The sequence below is a fragment of the Chiloscyllium plagiosum genome, chromosome 7 (assembly GCF_004010195.1).
Source record: "Chiloscyllium plagiosum isolate BGI_BamShark_2017 chromosome 7, ASM401019v2, whole genome shotgun sequence".
Taxonomy (NCBI): domain Eukaryota; kingdom Metazoa; phylum Chordata; class Chondrichthyes; order Orectolobiformes; family Hemiscylliidae; genus Chiloscyllium; species Chiloscyllium plagiosum.
The window spans coordinates 143571-160419 of NC_057716.1; the positions used below are offsets into that span (position 1 = coordinate 143571).

At 37.3% G+C, this 16849-nt stretch overlaps 1 protein-coding gene across 1 annotated transcript in view; it reads right to left on the minus strand.

Annotated features, from left to right (window-relative positions):
- LOC122551236 (collagen alpha-2(V) chain-like) overlaps positions 1-16849 on the minus strand; it is a 256530-nt gene that overhangs the window by 90896 nt on the left and 148785 nt on the right. The window contains exons 17-20 of the mRNA XM_043692826.1: positions 12096-12140; positions 8609-8662; positions 1426-1524; positions 1288-1332 (exon numbers count right to left, since the gene is read on the minus strand). Coding sequence (XP_043548761.1) covers positions 1288-1332; positions 1426-1524; positions 8609-8662; positions 12096-12140 — 243 coding nt within the window. The remainder of the gene's footprint in view (positions 1-1287; positions 1333-1425; positions 1525-8608; positions 8663-12095; positions 12141-16849) is intronic.

Here is a 16849-nt window from a genome sequence, read left to right on the forward strand (position 1 = left end):
AGTTAAATATTTTTTATGGTATTCATACAATAAGTTATATTTGGACCATCTTTATCATTGAAGATATTCAGTTTTGGATTTAATATAAAGAGGATCTGACATGATCCAATTAAATGGAAGAGCAAGCTCGAAGGAGCAAATGGCCAATTCTTGCTCTTAGTTCCCATGTTCCTCTGTTTATCCCACCTTTTTTACTTTTTCTTCCTTTATATTATGTGTTTCTGAATATTAAAATAAAAAGAGTTAACTTGTATAATTGGATGAATCATCAATGGTATGCTTGACGAATAAAAAGACAAATGTATTGCTAGCTCAGGGGTGTCCTTCAATGATGGCATAAAGTTTTTCTCATTTTCCCATTGGACCAAATTTTGAATTGATGGATAAGTGTACATGATCCTATATCAAGAGATAGTTGATGAAGTGTGGACAGCAACTCAGGCAGCATCTGAGGAACAAGAGACTCTCTTGCTCCTCAGATGCTGCCTGACCTGTTGTGCTTTTCCCAGTGCCACACTTTATCGACCCATGATCCTATATAAACCAAATTAGCATGTTACTAACTGGGGATGGCTGATTCCATTAACTGAAGTAACCAGCAGTCAAAATTTCTCTATGATCTGAAAATATAAAATCAGCATGCACATACAGAAATAAAATTCATATGTTTATTGGAATTGGAAAATACCCTGTTCCCTTTGAACTACATTGAAAGAAAACAGTCTAACAAGCCTTGTAAAAAGATATAGATAAACAACATGGGACTTTAACTCTATTAACCTCCCTTTCCCAACCTATCGTCATTGATCTTTTTTTTTCTTCTCAGGAGAATTTGCAGTCCTACGTCAAAAGTAGAATGCAAACTTACCTACTTCACCTCAAAAACACAAGGTTTACAATGCACAAGGCACATTTGAGATCTTTACCTATCACGTTTTAACTATGTGGAATTTCAGAGGTTTGTCGCAACATTTTCAACTTTGTTTACATGGACAATAGAGTTAAAAGAAGAAGAAACATGTGAAGCATGAGTAATTTTCATGTATGGAAGGAAAACAACAATATAGAAAACAAAGAAAGTTAAACTAATCAACCAACGCTCCAAGTGTAACACCAAATAAAAATACATGAGGTTAAGTGTCGGGAAAATAATTAAATAGAAGAAAGAAATTGTTACTTGTTGCAGCTTTTTTCCTGAATCTAACTATTAATGATCTTCTTCAATCTTTAATGGATCAAGACAAATGTGGCAAAAGTGGCAAGTGAAAATAAATGTAAGAAACATACCAATGGGCCTTTTGCACCAAAAGTTCCATCCATACCAAGCTGACCCTACAGATAAAACGAAAGGGACAATGAAATATTTGCATGACAGGATGTTCACAGTAATTCAAAATCTTGAGCACTCATGATTTTTGGACTTACGATGTTGCCCAGAGGTCCAGGGTTACCCTGGCGACCTGGTGTACCACGTTGACCCTGGGGTCCTTCAGGCCCGCGGACGCCTGTTGGACCAGGTCCACCCTAAGAACAAATAAGAAAAAAGGGAATAGAAAGTTAGTACAGCCCTCAGGTTTGTTCAATTGTTCTATATATTTAGTATCAAAATAATTTAACGTACAAAGATGAATTAATATTCTTTCACAATTGTGCTCACCATAAATTTTAAGTTCCAAGAACAATTGTGGATTAGAATTTACTACTAAAGATTCACAAACCAACACTGACTAAACTAAGGAACTGACCTAGTAATTAAGTCTTTCAAGTCATTGTATAGAACATGGGTCACAGTTGGCGTCAAATTATCCCTCCTTTGTTGAGGAGAGGATATTATAGATCTCATTCAAATCTTTGATATGTCAAAGGCCAAACTGGTTAATGAGAAAGATTGGTATAGTGAGGAAGTGACGTATTTTGATTTTAACTAAGCAAGTACATTTCTTGAGACTAAATTCAATATTTAAAATTTTCTGTTGGAGGTACTGGTTGTGCACATGTCACAATGATCAGCAGGTGTTGAAATTCTTCCTTCTGCTTCTGTTCAGTGGTTTTGTATGAAAAGTTCTATTTGAGATATGACAAGGCAAATTTTTAACTTGTTTATAATATTTGTATTAGGAGTCGGATATTAAGATTATTGATTTCACCGTATGTCATAAAATATTTTAGATACTATGTAAAATATGTCAACTGTAACGACAATGGAAGAAGTGATCTTGAAATGTCATTGAGAGATAGTTTTCATTAAAAAAAGGAGGTTCGTAAAAAGATGGTAATGAAATCATCGTCAAGAATTTCAGATTTCATAGTGAAAGCAATTGGTCTTCATTGGCTTTAATTATCTTTTGGTATTTAGGTGAAATAGAAATAGTCAATCCAAACAGTTAACAGCCATTCCTCAATATCCACAAACTGAATTTGAATTTATATACTCTTGTCCAATATGAAAGACAAACAACTTTGCTGACTAATTCAAACTAATGTGATTATGTCCAGAATGCTTTTGTGTATTTTTTCCCCATTGTCTGAATGCCAAATGAATGTTACAAATTATTGCAACACTGCATGCCCCATTTGTGTATAAAAGGTCTGATTCCATGGAATCTATATGTTTTACCACTACAAATTTTTTATTTTCAAGCAACCAGATATTATATTACAGAAAATAAGAATTAAAGATATGTGAATAAAGTAATATTTTGGTAAAATTGTATAAACTGCCCCAGGGTATGTTTCGTGTTTTGCAATTCTGTGTCAGACCAGAAGTGAATCAAAACCATAACACAACATGAATAAGTCTGGAGTAGTGCAGTATGAAAATTAAACCATTTATTAAATGCAATACTCAATTATATATTGTGCCATGAAACTGTCTTTTGTAACTGAATTTTTTCCAAAGTAGCTAAGGAATTTATACATTTTACAATTAAGCCCATAGAGAAATTAAGGTTATTCCGCCTACATTTGGTATTTTTAAGTACGTCGGGGTTTTCCAAACAATGTATTTTTTTCTCTCTCCAACATATATCTATCCCAGTATTTTCTGACTGTCCTTCACCCTCTGAAGGCACTGACTCATGGTTGGGTATCGTTCCAGAGCCAAAGACTTTCCATGATCCTCATATATCGGGGGACTATTAGTAACAAAAGCAGGCTATTTGGTTAACTTTCCCACTCTATGCTAATCTGCCCAGTTTTGCCCAATTGAAATCAGTTAGCTCAACATGGACTAAGGATCAAACCTTAACCAAAATGATCTTTTTTGCTCAATGGCATGGTACAACATTTACCTAACATACAGAATATATAATTCTTCATTTTGGAGATCCACACCAAAACTTCTGATTGTCAATTACACCAGAAGTTCAATCGGGATTATTGCTTAATCAACTGCAAGCCTGTAATAAGATTTATATCATTCCCAGTAAGAAACAAATGAGAAGCCTCAAAGTAAGTAGTCAGATATTGAATGAAGTTAGCTAGAGCTAATGTTTTAAAAACATTGACATTCTTGTGAAGGAGGAAATCTTGTGGCATAGTGGGCAACGTTTCTGGCTCTGAGCGAGAAAATCAGGGTGCAAGTCTCACTTTAGGACTTGATAGTCAAGGAAGTCACATTTACAACATGATCAAACAGATTGAGTACTCACTTATACATTCTTCCAACATATGCCAATAGCAGTAGAATCAGTCAGAAAGATTCCTCATCAGCCATGAGATGGAAAGAGATGAGAGCCTCAACCATCACTCTCTATAGCTCTGGGTGATGATGTGCATGTAAAAATGTATGTTGCCACAGCAACTCAGACTTCTTGAGGTGTTGGGAGAATCAGGGTGAGGGGGAGGGAGGGCATTATTGTTGCTAGATAGCTTACTTGACTGGACAACCAATGTGGACCATTTTGGTGTGAACAGCATTGAGTCCATTTGAGGTGTATTTAGGACCCGTTTCCTTTTCAGAACTGCAGTGGAAATCAAGATGCTGAGAGTCAGACTTGGCTTTGGGCAGACAACAAAAAAAAAGGTACTGTTAAACTTAAGGAGTGAAACTTAGGCCAGCAGTTTCTGCTTGTGAGTAGGAAGATGTTGGATGCAAGCCAACTTCAAAAAGTCAAAGACGTTAAGATAAAATCTTTAACCTTGAATTGCTAGGTTGATATCCAAATAGGCACTGACTTCTGACAAGTTAGGTAGACTGGCAGTCCATCATTCCTGCCCCTCCCACCCCCACCTTCTTGCATAGTAGCAGTTTGCCAGATCTAGGTTCAAGTAAATAGTAGCAATTCGCAGGCATTATGGGTCAAGTCAATGGCCTGTCCACATAACAAGGGGGTTAGTTATAGAAACAGTCATCAACTGCTGAATGTTAAGCATTGGAGGAAAACAAGGTAAAGAAGAGAAAAATAATGTTTCTTATTTCCAAATGGCTCTTACTAAATTTACTTCACCGTCTTAATGTTCAGTTACCAGCTGGAAATTGTCTCTCGAGCTGTCAAACATACGGCTTACTTTCCCACTGAATAAGCCAAATTTGCCCACATTTTCCAGAATGGCTGTGTGAATGATTTCACAGAGTAAACATCTGCACCCAAATCTGCTGTATTGAGGAGACTGGAGGCAGCGTTGCCATGACAGCTGTTCACCCCAAGGAAAAGCCCCAAGAATGATGTGAAGTTTCATATCTAGTGGCTTCCTTGTTTATAAAATCTCGAAGGAGTCATACACCTCATTCCTGCCAAAACAGCTAATGTTTTCCTACACACTGCGTACTATGATTAATTCTTTAGTCTGATTCTTCAATTAGTCCAAGTTGGAATGAACATTTCACCAGTGTTGAGAATGGCAAATAATTATTTCTTCATCAAAACATTTTATTTTCCTGCATGATCTTTTAAAAGGAGAAAACAGTATTTTTCCAGATACTGTCACAACACAATTGAGAAGCAGTTATTTTGAGTAACAGAAAATATTTACTGAAAATATCTACACATTGGAATGCATTGTTTTCCCTATTTAATGGCACTTCTAAACTCAAGAGCTGCTTTGACCTTCACCTGTGTTTGCACCAACATTAAGTTGTAGAGTGATTCTCAAGTCCTTATGGTTATCTGCAGCTCGTTGTGATAATAAAGGATTGCCAGATCGTTTTGAATTGCAGGCACCACGGTGAGGCATATTGTATCATCCAAACCTCGATTCCTAGAGACAACTACCAGTTAACCATATACTATTAAACTGGAGTTGCACAAGGGTCAAACATGGTGGCACATATCCTTCCTGAAGGGACTATTAATTAATGGAATAATTGAGTTTCAATCAGTAGTTTTTCAGGATACTTTCTATTGCTAGCCCACAACTTTCCATAATGTATTTGACTTTATTATTTTCAAGTTATATTGAATTGCAATCACTAGACTTCCATAACTCATTCAAAGACATCCAACTCCCAATTAAAGTCAGTGTCCCAATGAGACATCAGCAGTTTGAATGAAGTGGGAAAAGTAGTCAGGTCTTACCTTTAAGTGGTGCAATATCACTTCCCAAATTAAAATATAATATTTTTAAATCTTATTTCACACACCTCATTTGTACTCTAGCCTTCACATCTTCAATGTGCAAAATGGATCTCTGACACAGAAAGCACATTATAATTGAACCAAATGACACAATAATGATTCAAAAGGAAACGATCTAACTAAAAATTAATGTAAGGAGAGGACAGTTCACTTCAGCCAAGTGCATATGTGGAATATAAAGAAGGAATTTAAACTCCTAATCAAGATCACTAACTGTACCATCGAAAACATCAGTAGGAAGCCCAGATTATTTTATAGTTTCTTAGCCAGCTGCCCACTCAAAATGGCCATAAAGAGGCGGCTGGCTAGTTGCTGAAGGTTGGCCAGCCCACATACAAAACAATCAAAAGAATCACATTCATTACACAACAGTAAGAAAGCTGTTAATCAACAACCATCAGCCACTCAGCTTATTCTTCCAAAAGAACCACTTTGGAATCAGTAACTACACTAAAGCAAAAATATTCAGTCAAATCCATCAATTTTTTGAAAGCTTAGAATGTGGTAATTTTTCTTTGCACCCACATAATTCAAGCAAGATCTAAATAACACTTTAAAGAGATCAACAATGAATAAATGTAAACATGCATGGAATGTTGGAAATGCTGCCTATGTTTTCTACCCCTCATATGTTCTCAATCTTTTATGTTGTGCTCCTGAGTATTGGTTTAAGCACACCTGAGAAGTTGCTGTCACTGGCAATTTCTTTATTCTAAAGATTTCAAATTTTTTTTGTATGTAAGGAAATTCACTGGAGTCAGGCAATGTTTAGTAGAAGCAGCATATTAAATCATATCCTGAGCTATGTGAACACTCATTGCCAATACAAGTTACACTACAACTGTAATGGCTCTGTGCTTTGATGGTAAATATTCAGTCAGATAATAGTTGATATTGAGCAGTATCGTGCAGGAGCTTCAACTCCTGGTGTGATGTGAGATTCCTGGAATATCTAAACACATGCTGTTTATAGTTATGCGATAGATGATATAATTATGCATCAAAAACCATGTTTTTTAAAGGTTTAATTTAAGCCACCAACAATATAAAGGCATAAACATCATTATATCGCTTGCACATGCAAAACATTACTTACATATGCAAGTAGTGGAGAAAAGTGTTAACTTTCAGGCCAGGGAAAACCCCACAGAAAAATGAACCAGGGAAGTGGGCTATTTTAACTCCCTGGCTCTTTTTAAAAATGCCAACTCCTGTTGGAGAGATTTCAAGGCTGGGCAGTACAACAGAAACTAGGAAAGAAGCCAGTGGACTTCAGGCCCCAAGGGAACAAGTGTCAGCATGAAGTTAGAGTTGTGGGGTGTTTCCACCAGCCATACCAGCACTAGTGGGTGAGTGAATACTACAACGCTAACATTTGGGAAACCCAAGGATTCCTCCCATAGTCCAGGAAAGTACTCCTGTTCCTCCCAGTCCAGAAAGAATCCACAGAAGAGATCAATTTAAATACTTCCTTTGGCCTCCACTGAGTACCTGATAATGCCAGACTGTAACTTCCACCTTTAATTAAAACCTCACTTGGCCATTTGACACTGAGCTCGCATGATTCTCACTTTGAGGTGCGGATTAAAATCAGGTTATCTTTCAGAGAACCCAGGATGTCTCTAACTGGAACTCTAACTCAGGAAATCAATAGTGCTGGATAAAACGGTTGTGAATCTGTGGGATTCTTTCCAAAAGAGAGCTGTTGAGGCTAGGTCATTAAGTACATTCAAGGCAGAGATAGAGAAACAGTTAATCAATAAGGGAATCAAGAGTTATGGGATAAAGTGGAAAAGTGGAGTTAAGGAGAATCAATTATCCACGATCTCACTGAAAGACAGAACAGACTCAATGGGTTGAATGGCCTACTCCTACCCCTATGTCTTTTTGTTATCACTAGCACCTATACCTTGTTACCAGTTTGAGACTGATATCTACTTAAGAATAATCATGCAGTGTTGTTGGTGGCCAATACATCACTTTCTGAACAGTCAAAGCTCATCTAATTACAAGCTAAATAATTGAAAAGCAAATGTAATAAAGTATCAAAATCAATTGAGGCAAAAATCAATTAGTCAGCTTCAAATAATAAATTAATGATCCTCTGAACAACCATTTTGCACTTATAAAACCATTTTTCAAATATTTCAGAAAGATGACAAGCAGTTATTTATCATGCACAGTTTCTATGCCTACAGGGAGAAATGCAGCAACCAATTTGCACATAACAAGATCCATCTGGATACACACTAACTTAATCTGTTTTTGGTGATATTCGTCTGTAGTTATTGCCTTCTTCAATACTGCAGAGACAGATAGGCTGAGCTTCAATCTAATACCTCATCTGAAGGATGCCACACATGTGCTCCCTCAGCCACGCTGTCATATATCACCTTAGGTTCTAAGATCAAATAAGGTTTGAATCCAAAACGGACAAACTTAATTTATACTAAAGTGATACCAAACTAAGCCAAGCTGAACATCAAATTTAAAAAATGTTCACAGACTGTTTTCAAAACAAAGTTGCAGCAAAAATAATCAATATCAGGAAATATTCACAGAAATGGTCGAGCATGGAAAACAAGTTGGACAGGAGAATTGCGTCTTCTGTGACAAATGCTGCTATGTAATTCCTGAATTAACTTTCCATTCCATTTATTTTCCTGACAGAATAAACTATTTTCAAATAGTCTTTTCTATCCCTTTTTGTATCCATGTATTTAGCTTCAAATTTCAAGTATATCAAATGTCTGTTGCAAGATACAGCATGTTTAGAAGTTAAAAATGTAAAACTTTGCACATCTTTCATCATCCAACACATAACTATTTGTAAAAGTGCAGTGCATTAAAATTTTGCTACAACCCTATGCACATCACACAGTAGGTATATTTGAAAAAGCCTCCAGTTTAGGACAAATTTCTTAGAGTGAAGGTGAGAAAAGTGAAGAAAAAAGTAAATGCGATTGATCAGCTTTGAAAGAGAAATTTCTACAGTTCCAAAGAAGAGTTAACAAGAGGTCACAAATAGTTACCTTAGCGCCAGGCTGACCTGGGAAACCTGGGGGACCCATTAAACCGATAGGACCCTATTTAATAAAAATACAATGATATGTTATTGCAATAATTTTAAAAAGCAAGTATTGCCACATTAAAAATACTTTTTTTGCTAAAAATAGGTTATAAATGTTTGACCTAACACTGGCATGACCCAGGTGGTGTGTTCCTATGTTGCCTCCTTTGCAGGCAGACATTAATAATGCCTCAAAATTTAACTAGAATAATGCTATGGTGGTTTAAGTGTGGCCTAAAGGTACACATTTTAGATCAGGCTACATAGAAAATGACACTCAATTTTTAATACCAGGAAGATGTTCAAAAAAAAAGCACTTATTTTTGGTCTGTGACATGGAACTTAAAGCACGGTGGCTCAGTGGTTAGCACTGCTGCCTCACAGCACCAGGGACCCGGGTTTGATTCCAGCCTCAGGTGACTGTGTGGAGTTTGCGCAATCTCCACTTGTCTGCGTAGGTTTCCTTCAGGTGCCCTGGTCTCCACAATCGAGAGTGTGCTGCTGGAAAAGCACAGCAGCATCCGAGAAGCTGGAAAATTGACATTTGGGCATAAACCCTTCATCAGGAATGAGGCTTCGGGGCTGGGGAGGCTGAGAGATAAATGGGAGGGGGGTGGGGTTGGGACGAAGCTGGCTGAGTACAAAGATGAGGGAGAAGGTGGAAGAGGAGGGTGGAGTGGATAGTTGGGAAAGGTGATGGACAGGTTAGGAGGAGGGCGGTGCCAAGTTGGAGGCTTGGTACAGGGATAATGTGGGTGGAGGGGAATTGAGGAAACTGTTAACTTTCCTCTCACAATCCAAAGATGTGCAGGTTAGGCAATTGGCCATGCTAAATTGCACATTGTGTTCAAGGATATGTAGATTAGGTGCATTAGTGAGGGGTAAATGGAGAGTAATAGCGGAGGGGAATGGGTCTTGGTGAGTTATTCTTTGGACGGTTAGTGTGGACTTGTTGGGCTGAATGGCTTGTTTCCACACAGTAGGGATTATATTCTAAAAGTAAAGGCTGGCTTTAATATTGAAAGTAGTTTGTAATCAAACTCTTTTAACTGAAGAGAATAGAAAATAGCAACCAAACCTAGGCACTTAGCTATCCTTACAGGCTTCGAGTTAGTAAAGACTATGCTTAATGACATAGATCACTGAAGTGGCTGTAACATTAGCAACAATGAAACATGGGAGATTTGTAGTTTTGAATTATATCTGTGATAGTTTTACTGTTTATAATACAAGGCTGATCCTTTCAATCCATACATGTCAATTTATTTTCAATGCCATTTACAAATAACCACTATCCATGCCTTCACAGAACAGAGAAACAAACTGGGAGCTACTCAATGATACCAATTTCTGTGACAGATGCAATCGATTCAATTTTTAATTATGACTTGTATTTATCTGTTAGTTTGAAAAGCAGCCTTTTCCATATGAGTGACAGGTATAAATTCTTGGATTCAGTTCCTTCAGCTCAATTATATGAGTTAAGATAGACCAAAACAATGTTAAAACTGGAAGAGCTTTGCAAAGAATCATTAGTTAGGTACCAGCCAATTACCTTACTCTATCAGAGAGTGTTAAGGGTTGAGCTATTATTTTTAACAGCTGACTCATTTTGCTTCTGTTAGAATTGCAAACATACGGTTTGAACCTCAGTTGGATGGTCGGTCTGCATGCTTTTATCAGTATATAAAACTGTGGGAAATCATAAACTATTTCTGGTGCACAGCCTAAGAAAATAAATGTTCATTGCAGCATTCTATTCAATTTTTTTTATAAGTTAGATCTAATATCAGTTCAGAGCAAAGGGTAGATTTGTCTATATTCGGCACAAGTAATGTCTAATGGAAGATAATCTAAACTTAACAGCTGTATTTTCATTAAGAGAAAGAAAGAAGGAATGGCATGGAAATCAGAGAGAGACCTTCAAATGTGAACACAATGTTGTGACAAGGCAAAGGTCAGCCAATAGAGATCATTAAATCCTGGGTGTCCAAAAATGAATCACGCAAACCTCAATTTCACTTAATCTTAGCTAAACATATTTTAGCAATTGTAGCAATGAAGAATGTGTTCACTCAGTCTCTAGCTCTATTCTGTATTTCAGCTTACTAAGCAGAGAGAGAGAGAGAGCAAATCTTTGCAGGATTTGGACAGGGGATACTGACACAATCATCTTTTGCATGTCAAGGGAAAGAGATTTTTACATTTCATTCTAAAACATCTGGGAAGTTAGTCCAACTTATATTGTGTACTATTTATTGAAAATAACAAAAGAGAGAGAGATACACATGTTGCTTCTTTTGGGCAGTTCCTAAAGATGACACAGCAGAAACAAACACAGTCAGTTGAATTCCACTGTAGGATGGTTTTGGGACCAAATGGGTGTTGTGAGTCAACACTTTCTGGCAGCTAGAGTAGCTGAGTAATTTTCCCACAAATATTCTCCAGAATAGACACATTCGAGCCAATCACCCCATTAAACATGACTGGTAAGTTTTTCATCAGAGGGCAAGCAATTCTGAAATCTCAGCAGAAGGTCCATTTCCAAAGAGGGGTCATGGAACTTGAAACATCAACTCTGTTTCTCTCTCCACCGATGCTAGCAGCCCTGCTGAGTTTCTCCAGAACTTTCCACTTGTTTTCTGAAGCCTCAGCAACCACACAAATGTTGCTGAGGCAGGGAGATGCCCTCAAAGGGGAGAATGTTATTCAACATTTAGGATGGTCAATGGTGTACATCTTTGAGGAGAAAGTGATTCCTGAAGAAGGGCTAATGCCCGAAACGTCGGTTCTCCTGTTCCCTAGATGCTGCCTGACCTGCTGAGCTTTTCCAGCAACACATTTCCAATGGTGTACATCCCCATTGATTAGAGAGGAATCTCTCCAGAGGGATTTCTGGAGCCACATAAGATGCAGATGGCTTCCTTTTTGAGACTGCTTCACTAGTGGCAAAATAATGTCAACCCTGCTTATTAGTCCTTAATGGGGACTTTCATTATGAAAACTGGGTGGGCATCTCCATAGAACAGACACATAGCAATCCATGCCTCAGTTTCTTCCTGCCTAGTGGGAGTGCATCATGTACCCAACATGATGGACATCTTCACTATTTTATCCCCTATTTTATCTCCATCTTTGACCCTACCATCCTGCGACAGTAAAATTCAGGATATTGGATTGGTGGGAAGTACATACGCCAACAGTTCCACGCTGGTGGGGCATGGAGGACTGTACAAGTATCAAGGTATGTCTAAAACAGGCAGGAACTCAGGGCAGTGGGTGCAAACTTGCCCAAAGCTGATTTCAGCATGCCATTACAAGTTAAACCCAAGCTGCATTGACCCACTAGTCTTGAAGTTAATATTCGGAAATCAATGCAACTTGAGAGGACATAATAGTAGAAAAGCTATTATATCTAACTTCCCAGGAAACAAATAAATGTTACTCACCGTAGCACCAGGCAGACCCGGTGCCCCAACAGCACCACGAGGACCCTTTGGAAACAGAAGAAAATACTCATGAATTTCAAATGTTTTAAAATGCTTTCATATAACATATGTTCCCACAATATGTTTGTCCTGTGAGTGTACTCTTTCTGTCTGTGTAAATTAATCAAATTAATTTCCAGTTGTCATGTTTTTCCGCATGTTTGTCAAAACCTTTACCTTGATAATTAGTCAGATTCACAAATATAATGTAAAATTTGTAATTTTGTCTAATCTGAAACATTTGTTTCACTAACTCTCAATACACTTTCTGATGTTTTCTTTTTGCAATAGAGCCTCCAGCAGTAGTTTGTAACAGTGAAGGAAGGCAGCTGGACCTGTCAAACTGACCTTGTCTGGGAAAAGAAAGGGCAACTTGTGGGTTCATGGATAGAAGGAACAGACAGAAAAAGGTTTTCTCAAACTAATATAAACCATAGACTTCATTCCATGCAAATGCTTCCTTATTTAACCTGAATTTCCCTTCATGTTTGGAGTGATCTGTTGCCAGTGGAATAAGGACTGCTTACTTCATGATCTTTAGGCCATCTGTGTGTTCAAATCTCATATTACATTTCATTTCATATTTCTCATTAACAGAATGTGTAATGTCCAAAACAACAGTTTGGCCAACTGTTATAAAGAAAACATATTTCACCATCACATTATTAAGTATCAATTGAATTGCTTTTAGTAGCTCCATTAAAATTTTTACTTGAAGGCCACAGACTCCCCAGAAACTCTCATACTGACTTTGTCAAGTGCTATGACATTCGGAGTTTAATTTGAATTATGCACTCTACCTGGCTTCCTGCAATACACAGATACCAGTTAACTGTCCTGAATAATACTTTGCCGTTAGCATCAAGCAGTTTCTGCTAAGTTTTCTCTTTCTTTTTAAATGCAGGGATAGAAGGTGTCACTTTAGACTGAGAGATGAATTATGCTTGTGCATTCTAGCCAAATAACTTCTTATGTGTCTAACTCTGCTTCACTTAATTTGATTTGTAGAATTGGACTTCCACCATCAAGGCAGGTGACTGGAGTTGGACCACTTCCTGACTCAGCAACCAACATCATTTTAAAGGGCTATGTTGCAGACAATCTTTGGACCAAGGAGACATAGACAGGGTCAAATCAGTTTCAATCCTAGTTGTAGATTGTAGGGAGGGCAAGTAACAAGGGGAGGGTGATTAGAAAGCACACGGTCCTGTGGGACTTGCAGCCGAGACTAGGCATGGAAATGGCAGGAAGGGTACCAATAAGACCTTTTAATGCATCTTTCAAATGGTGCCTGAATCCAAACTGTGTTCATAGCTTCCCCGAAGGGGCCAAGCACCATGTGACTCCAATCGACAAAAGCCGTGGGGACCTTGAGATGCCTAACATGGCAATTCAGCCAGCCATCTGGGAATGCAGACGTGGGCTTGCTAATGTGTATCCTTCCTCCGTATTGATGAAAATTGCTGCCCTTGGAACAGGGGTGCAACTTCTCCAATTTCATCTCTGGAGTCAGCCCAACCTTGTGAAACTTCACACCATTGTGTGCAACAATGTGGGGATTTTAACGGCAACAACATGATATTGTGTTGCAATAAAGATGTACACACTAGAAATGTTGGTCACAATATAGATGAAAATATGAAATATAATTCCTGATCATAGATGTTTTTTATGGAAACGTGCTATCAAGAGATTGCCAACTTTAAGTATTTATGCAATCTGGCTTCAAATGCATTTTTAGGAGGGAACACTCAAAGCAGGTCATTCAGTCTTGAGGGTGACAACACAAAAATACATATGCTATAAATACAGCTCAATCACTTCCATCTATTGTTTTGGTAAATCTCTAGCACAAGGTCTAGTCTGAAATGGGAAGCAAGCAAGATCTATCTTAAGAGAGGATATGATTAAATAATGTAAAGAACCTTATAAAAATCTCTCTTCACACTGTAGAAGGCATGTCTTACACATGTAACACAGAACAGCAGCCTCTTGCCATATACAGTGCGTACTCAATTCTGGTGAACAGGGAAATGATCCAAAGTAGTCAGTGGAGAAATTGGCAATGGAAATAACCACTGAACAGATGCTGAGGAGACAGTTGCTGGCAGTAAAAGCTTGAATTCAGTTTTCTGGCCTGGTCTATGTACCTTTTTGAGGGATTTGTTCTGCAACTGCTGGATCAGATATTCAAACTGAATATCATTGATGTAATCAGCAGCAACATAGGAACTTATACCCACCAAATTTATAGTCATAAAACAACTCGAGAAACCCACACCATGATAACAATGGGGAAAAAAATCTTTCAATGTTACACTTTTGGGATTAAATTTCAAGAAATGAAACATGTTTCAGTGGCAGTCACAGTGCACCAGGAAATTATTTCAACTTCCCTTTTATTTCACACTTCTTAAATTAATTTCACTTAGTTAATAGATGATTTATTCAGAGTTCAATGTTGTGAAAGCATGGTTCTCCCAAATCAATTTAAAAGATATTAGGTGCCTTAAATATTCAATGAATCACTCATACCAGTCATGTGCAGTTTGCATGTTTCAGTCACAAATATGAAAAAAATCTACTTGAAATCTACATGGTGCTTTGGGTGATGTTCATGCGTTCTTTTTAATATGACAGCCATAATTATACATTCAGCAGTAACCTCTGCTGCCTTTTCCATACTGTCCCCAGTACCTTTGAGGAGGAAGCATAGAAACTAGGAGAAACAGCATAATCACCATATCTCTAGGACTTCCAGAAAATGCCCATTGGACTTATAGCAGACAGTCAATTAGAATCTCCATGACAATTTCACTCATCACCCTTAGTAAAGCCTGAGATAGCAATATAGCATGTCTAGCATTGTACTCCTGACACTTGAAAATCATTCTAACATTTAGAAGTGCACAGTATTCAGAGACTTTCTCATTCTTAATGGAACAAAAAACAAAAATGCACGCATAAGTATGTATATATAAGGAGGTGCAGACTTGCTGGAAATAAATTCCAATTCACCCTGTTAAGAATTTATTGTGAAGAGATTGATATGTTAATTACAGTAATATAGCATTCAGATAACAATTTAAAATACCCAATGGATTTGAATCATTGCCAAGAAGCTAATAAGTACTCTATAATAAGCACAGAAACTCATGTAAAAGCTTTAAAGTCTTGCAATTGGCAGAGAGCTAATCACCTGTAAGAATTGCAGACAATAAACATGTTGAACCTCAATTTTTTCTTTAAAAAAAGCTAAGACATAAATCGTAAAATTTAGAAAAAATGACTTATTTTCAAATTTGCCATAACACTTCAAAATAAACAGTGGAAGCCTGTATTGCTAAGTTCCAGACGACAGGAGAATTTTCTTTAAAGCTGGAGTATAAGTACACATTTCCATCAGTCAGAAGCAGATCAGCTACCTTTGATACAAATACAGAGAGGAATCCTCTTCGATTGAGAGAAGATACAACCAACATATGACTTAGAATTGGATTGAAATGATAATGCTTGTAAAATATTTGCTTGAATATCTCTGAATTTAAATGGGCTTGATACCATATAGCTATTTTTAATTGGGTTGATTATTGCATAATTATTTGGATTTATGTAGTCTGCACTTAACTTTAGATTATTTAACTAGATTGATTATCCTTGCTTTATAATATTGTTACTATTACTATAATGTAATTTTGCTGTTAAGAAACCAATAAAAAGCTGCAAACACATTTAATGCATTGAAGACCTGAGCCATAAAAACCAAACAAATAAAAATATTCCGGAATACTTAAGTTAAAGATCTATGTATTAATATTGTGTATCTCAAGTGAATTGTTTCTGCTATAATATACCTGAGTAGATATAGTGAAAATCATAAAACGCCAGGTTATAGTCCAACAGGTTTGTTTGGAAGTATTAGCTTTTGGAACGCTGCTCCTTCATCAGATAGGTCTCTGAAAGCTAGTGCTTCCAAGTAAACCTTTTGGACTATAACCTGATGTTGTGTAATTTTTAACTTTGTCCATCCCAGTCCAACACCAGCTCCTCCACATCATGAGTAAATATACAGAGGAACTTCGATTATCCAAAGTGTTTGAGTGGGGAGTATTTCATTTGGTTAATCGAATGCCGGATAATCAAATGCCGGATAACAGAGTTAGCCAAGCATCAGGACTTTGCAATCTTGCTTGGTTAATCTGAAATTCGGTTAATCAAATGCCGGATAATCGAAGTTCCTCTGTATTCTGTCCTGGGATAAATTTGGTAGATTGAAAACTCTTAAGGGGGAGGATATTCCATTTCAAGTAGTACTAAATTCCTGCAATGATTTAAAATCTTTCTTAATTGTGGTTTTAATCTAATAAAAGGCTCAGCTGGATAAATTTACCTTGTCAGGATGTAAAGATAGAAGAATCATTAACCCCCTGTATCCCTCTGTGATGTTGCACTCACCTACTATCCACTCTCCAGCAGCTTTCCACTCTGACAGACAGACAGTCAGTCTATGAATCTGATTGATTGCCATGTGGAAAATTGGTTGAGAAAAGTTAAAATAGTTCCAGTGATGCGGGAAACATGAAATTCTGAGATTCCTATCCATATGTCCTCATCGCTGCCACACCCTATTTTGGCTCTTTTCCTTCATATGAATTATTATCAAGCACGTGTTAATCATAGTGTCCCTGTTTCACTGGGGACATGTATGGATCCAA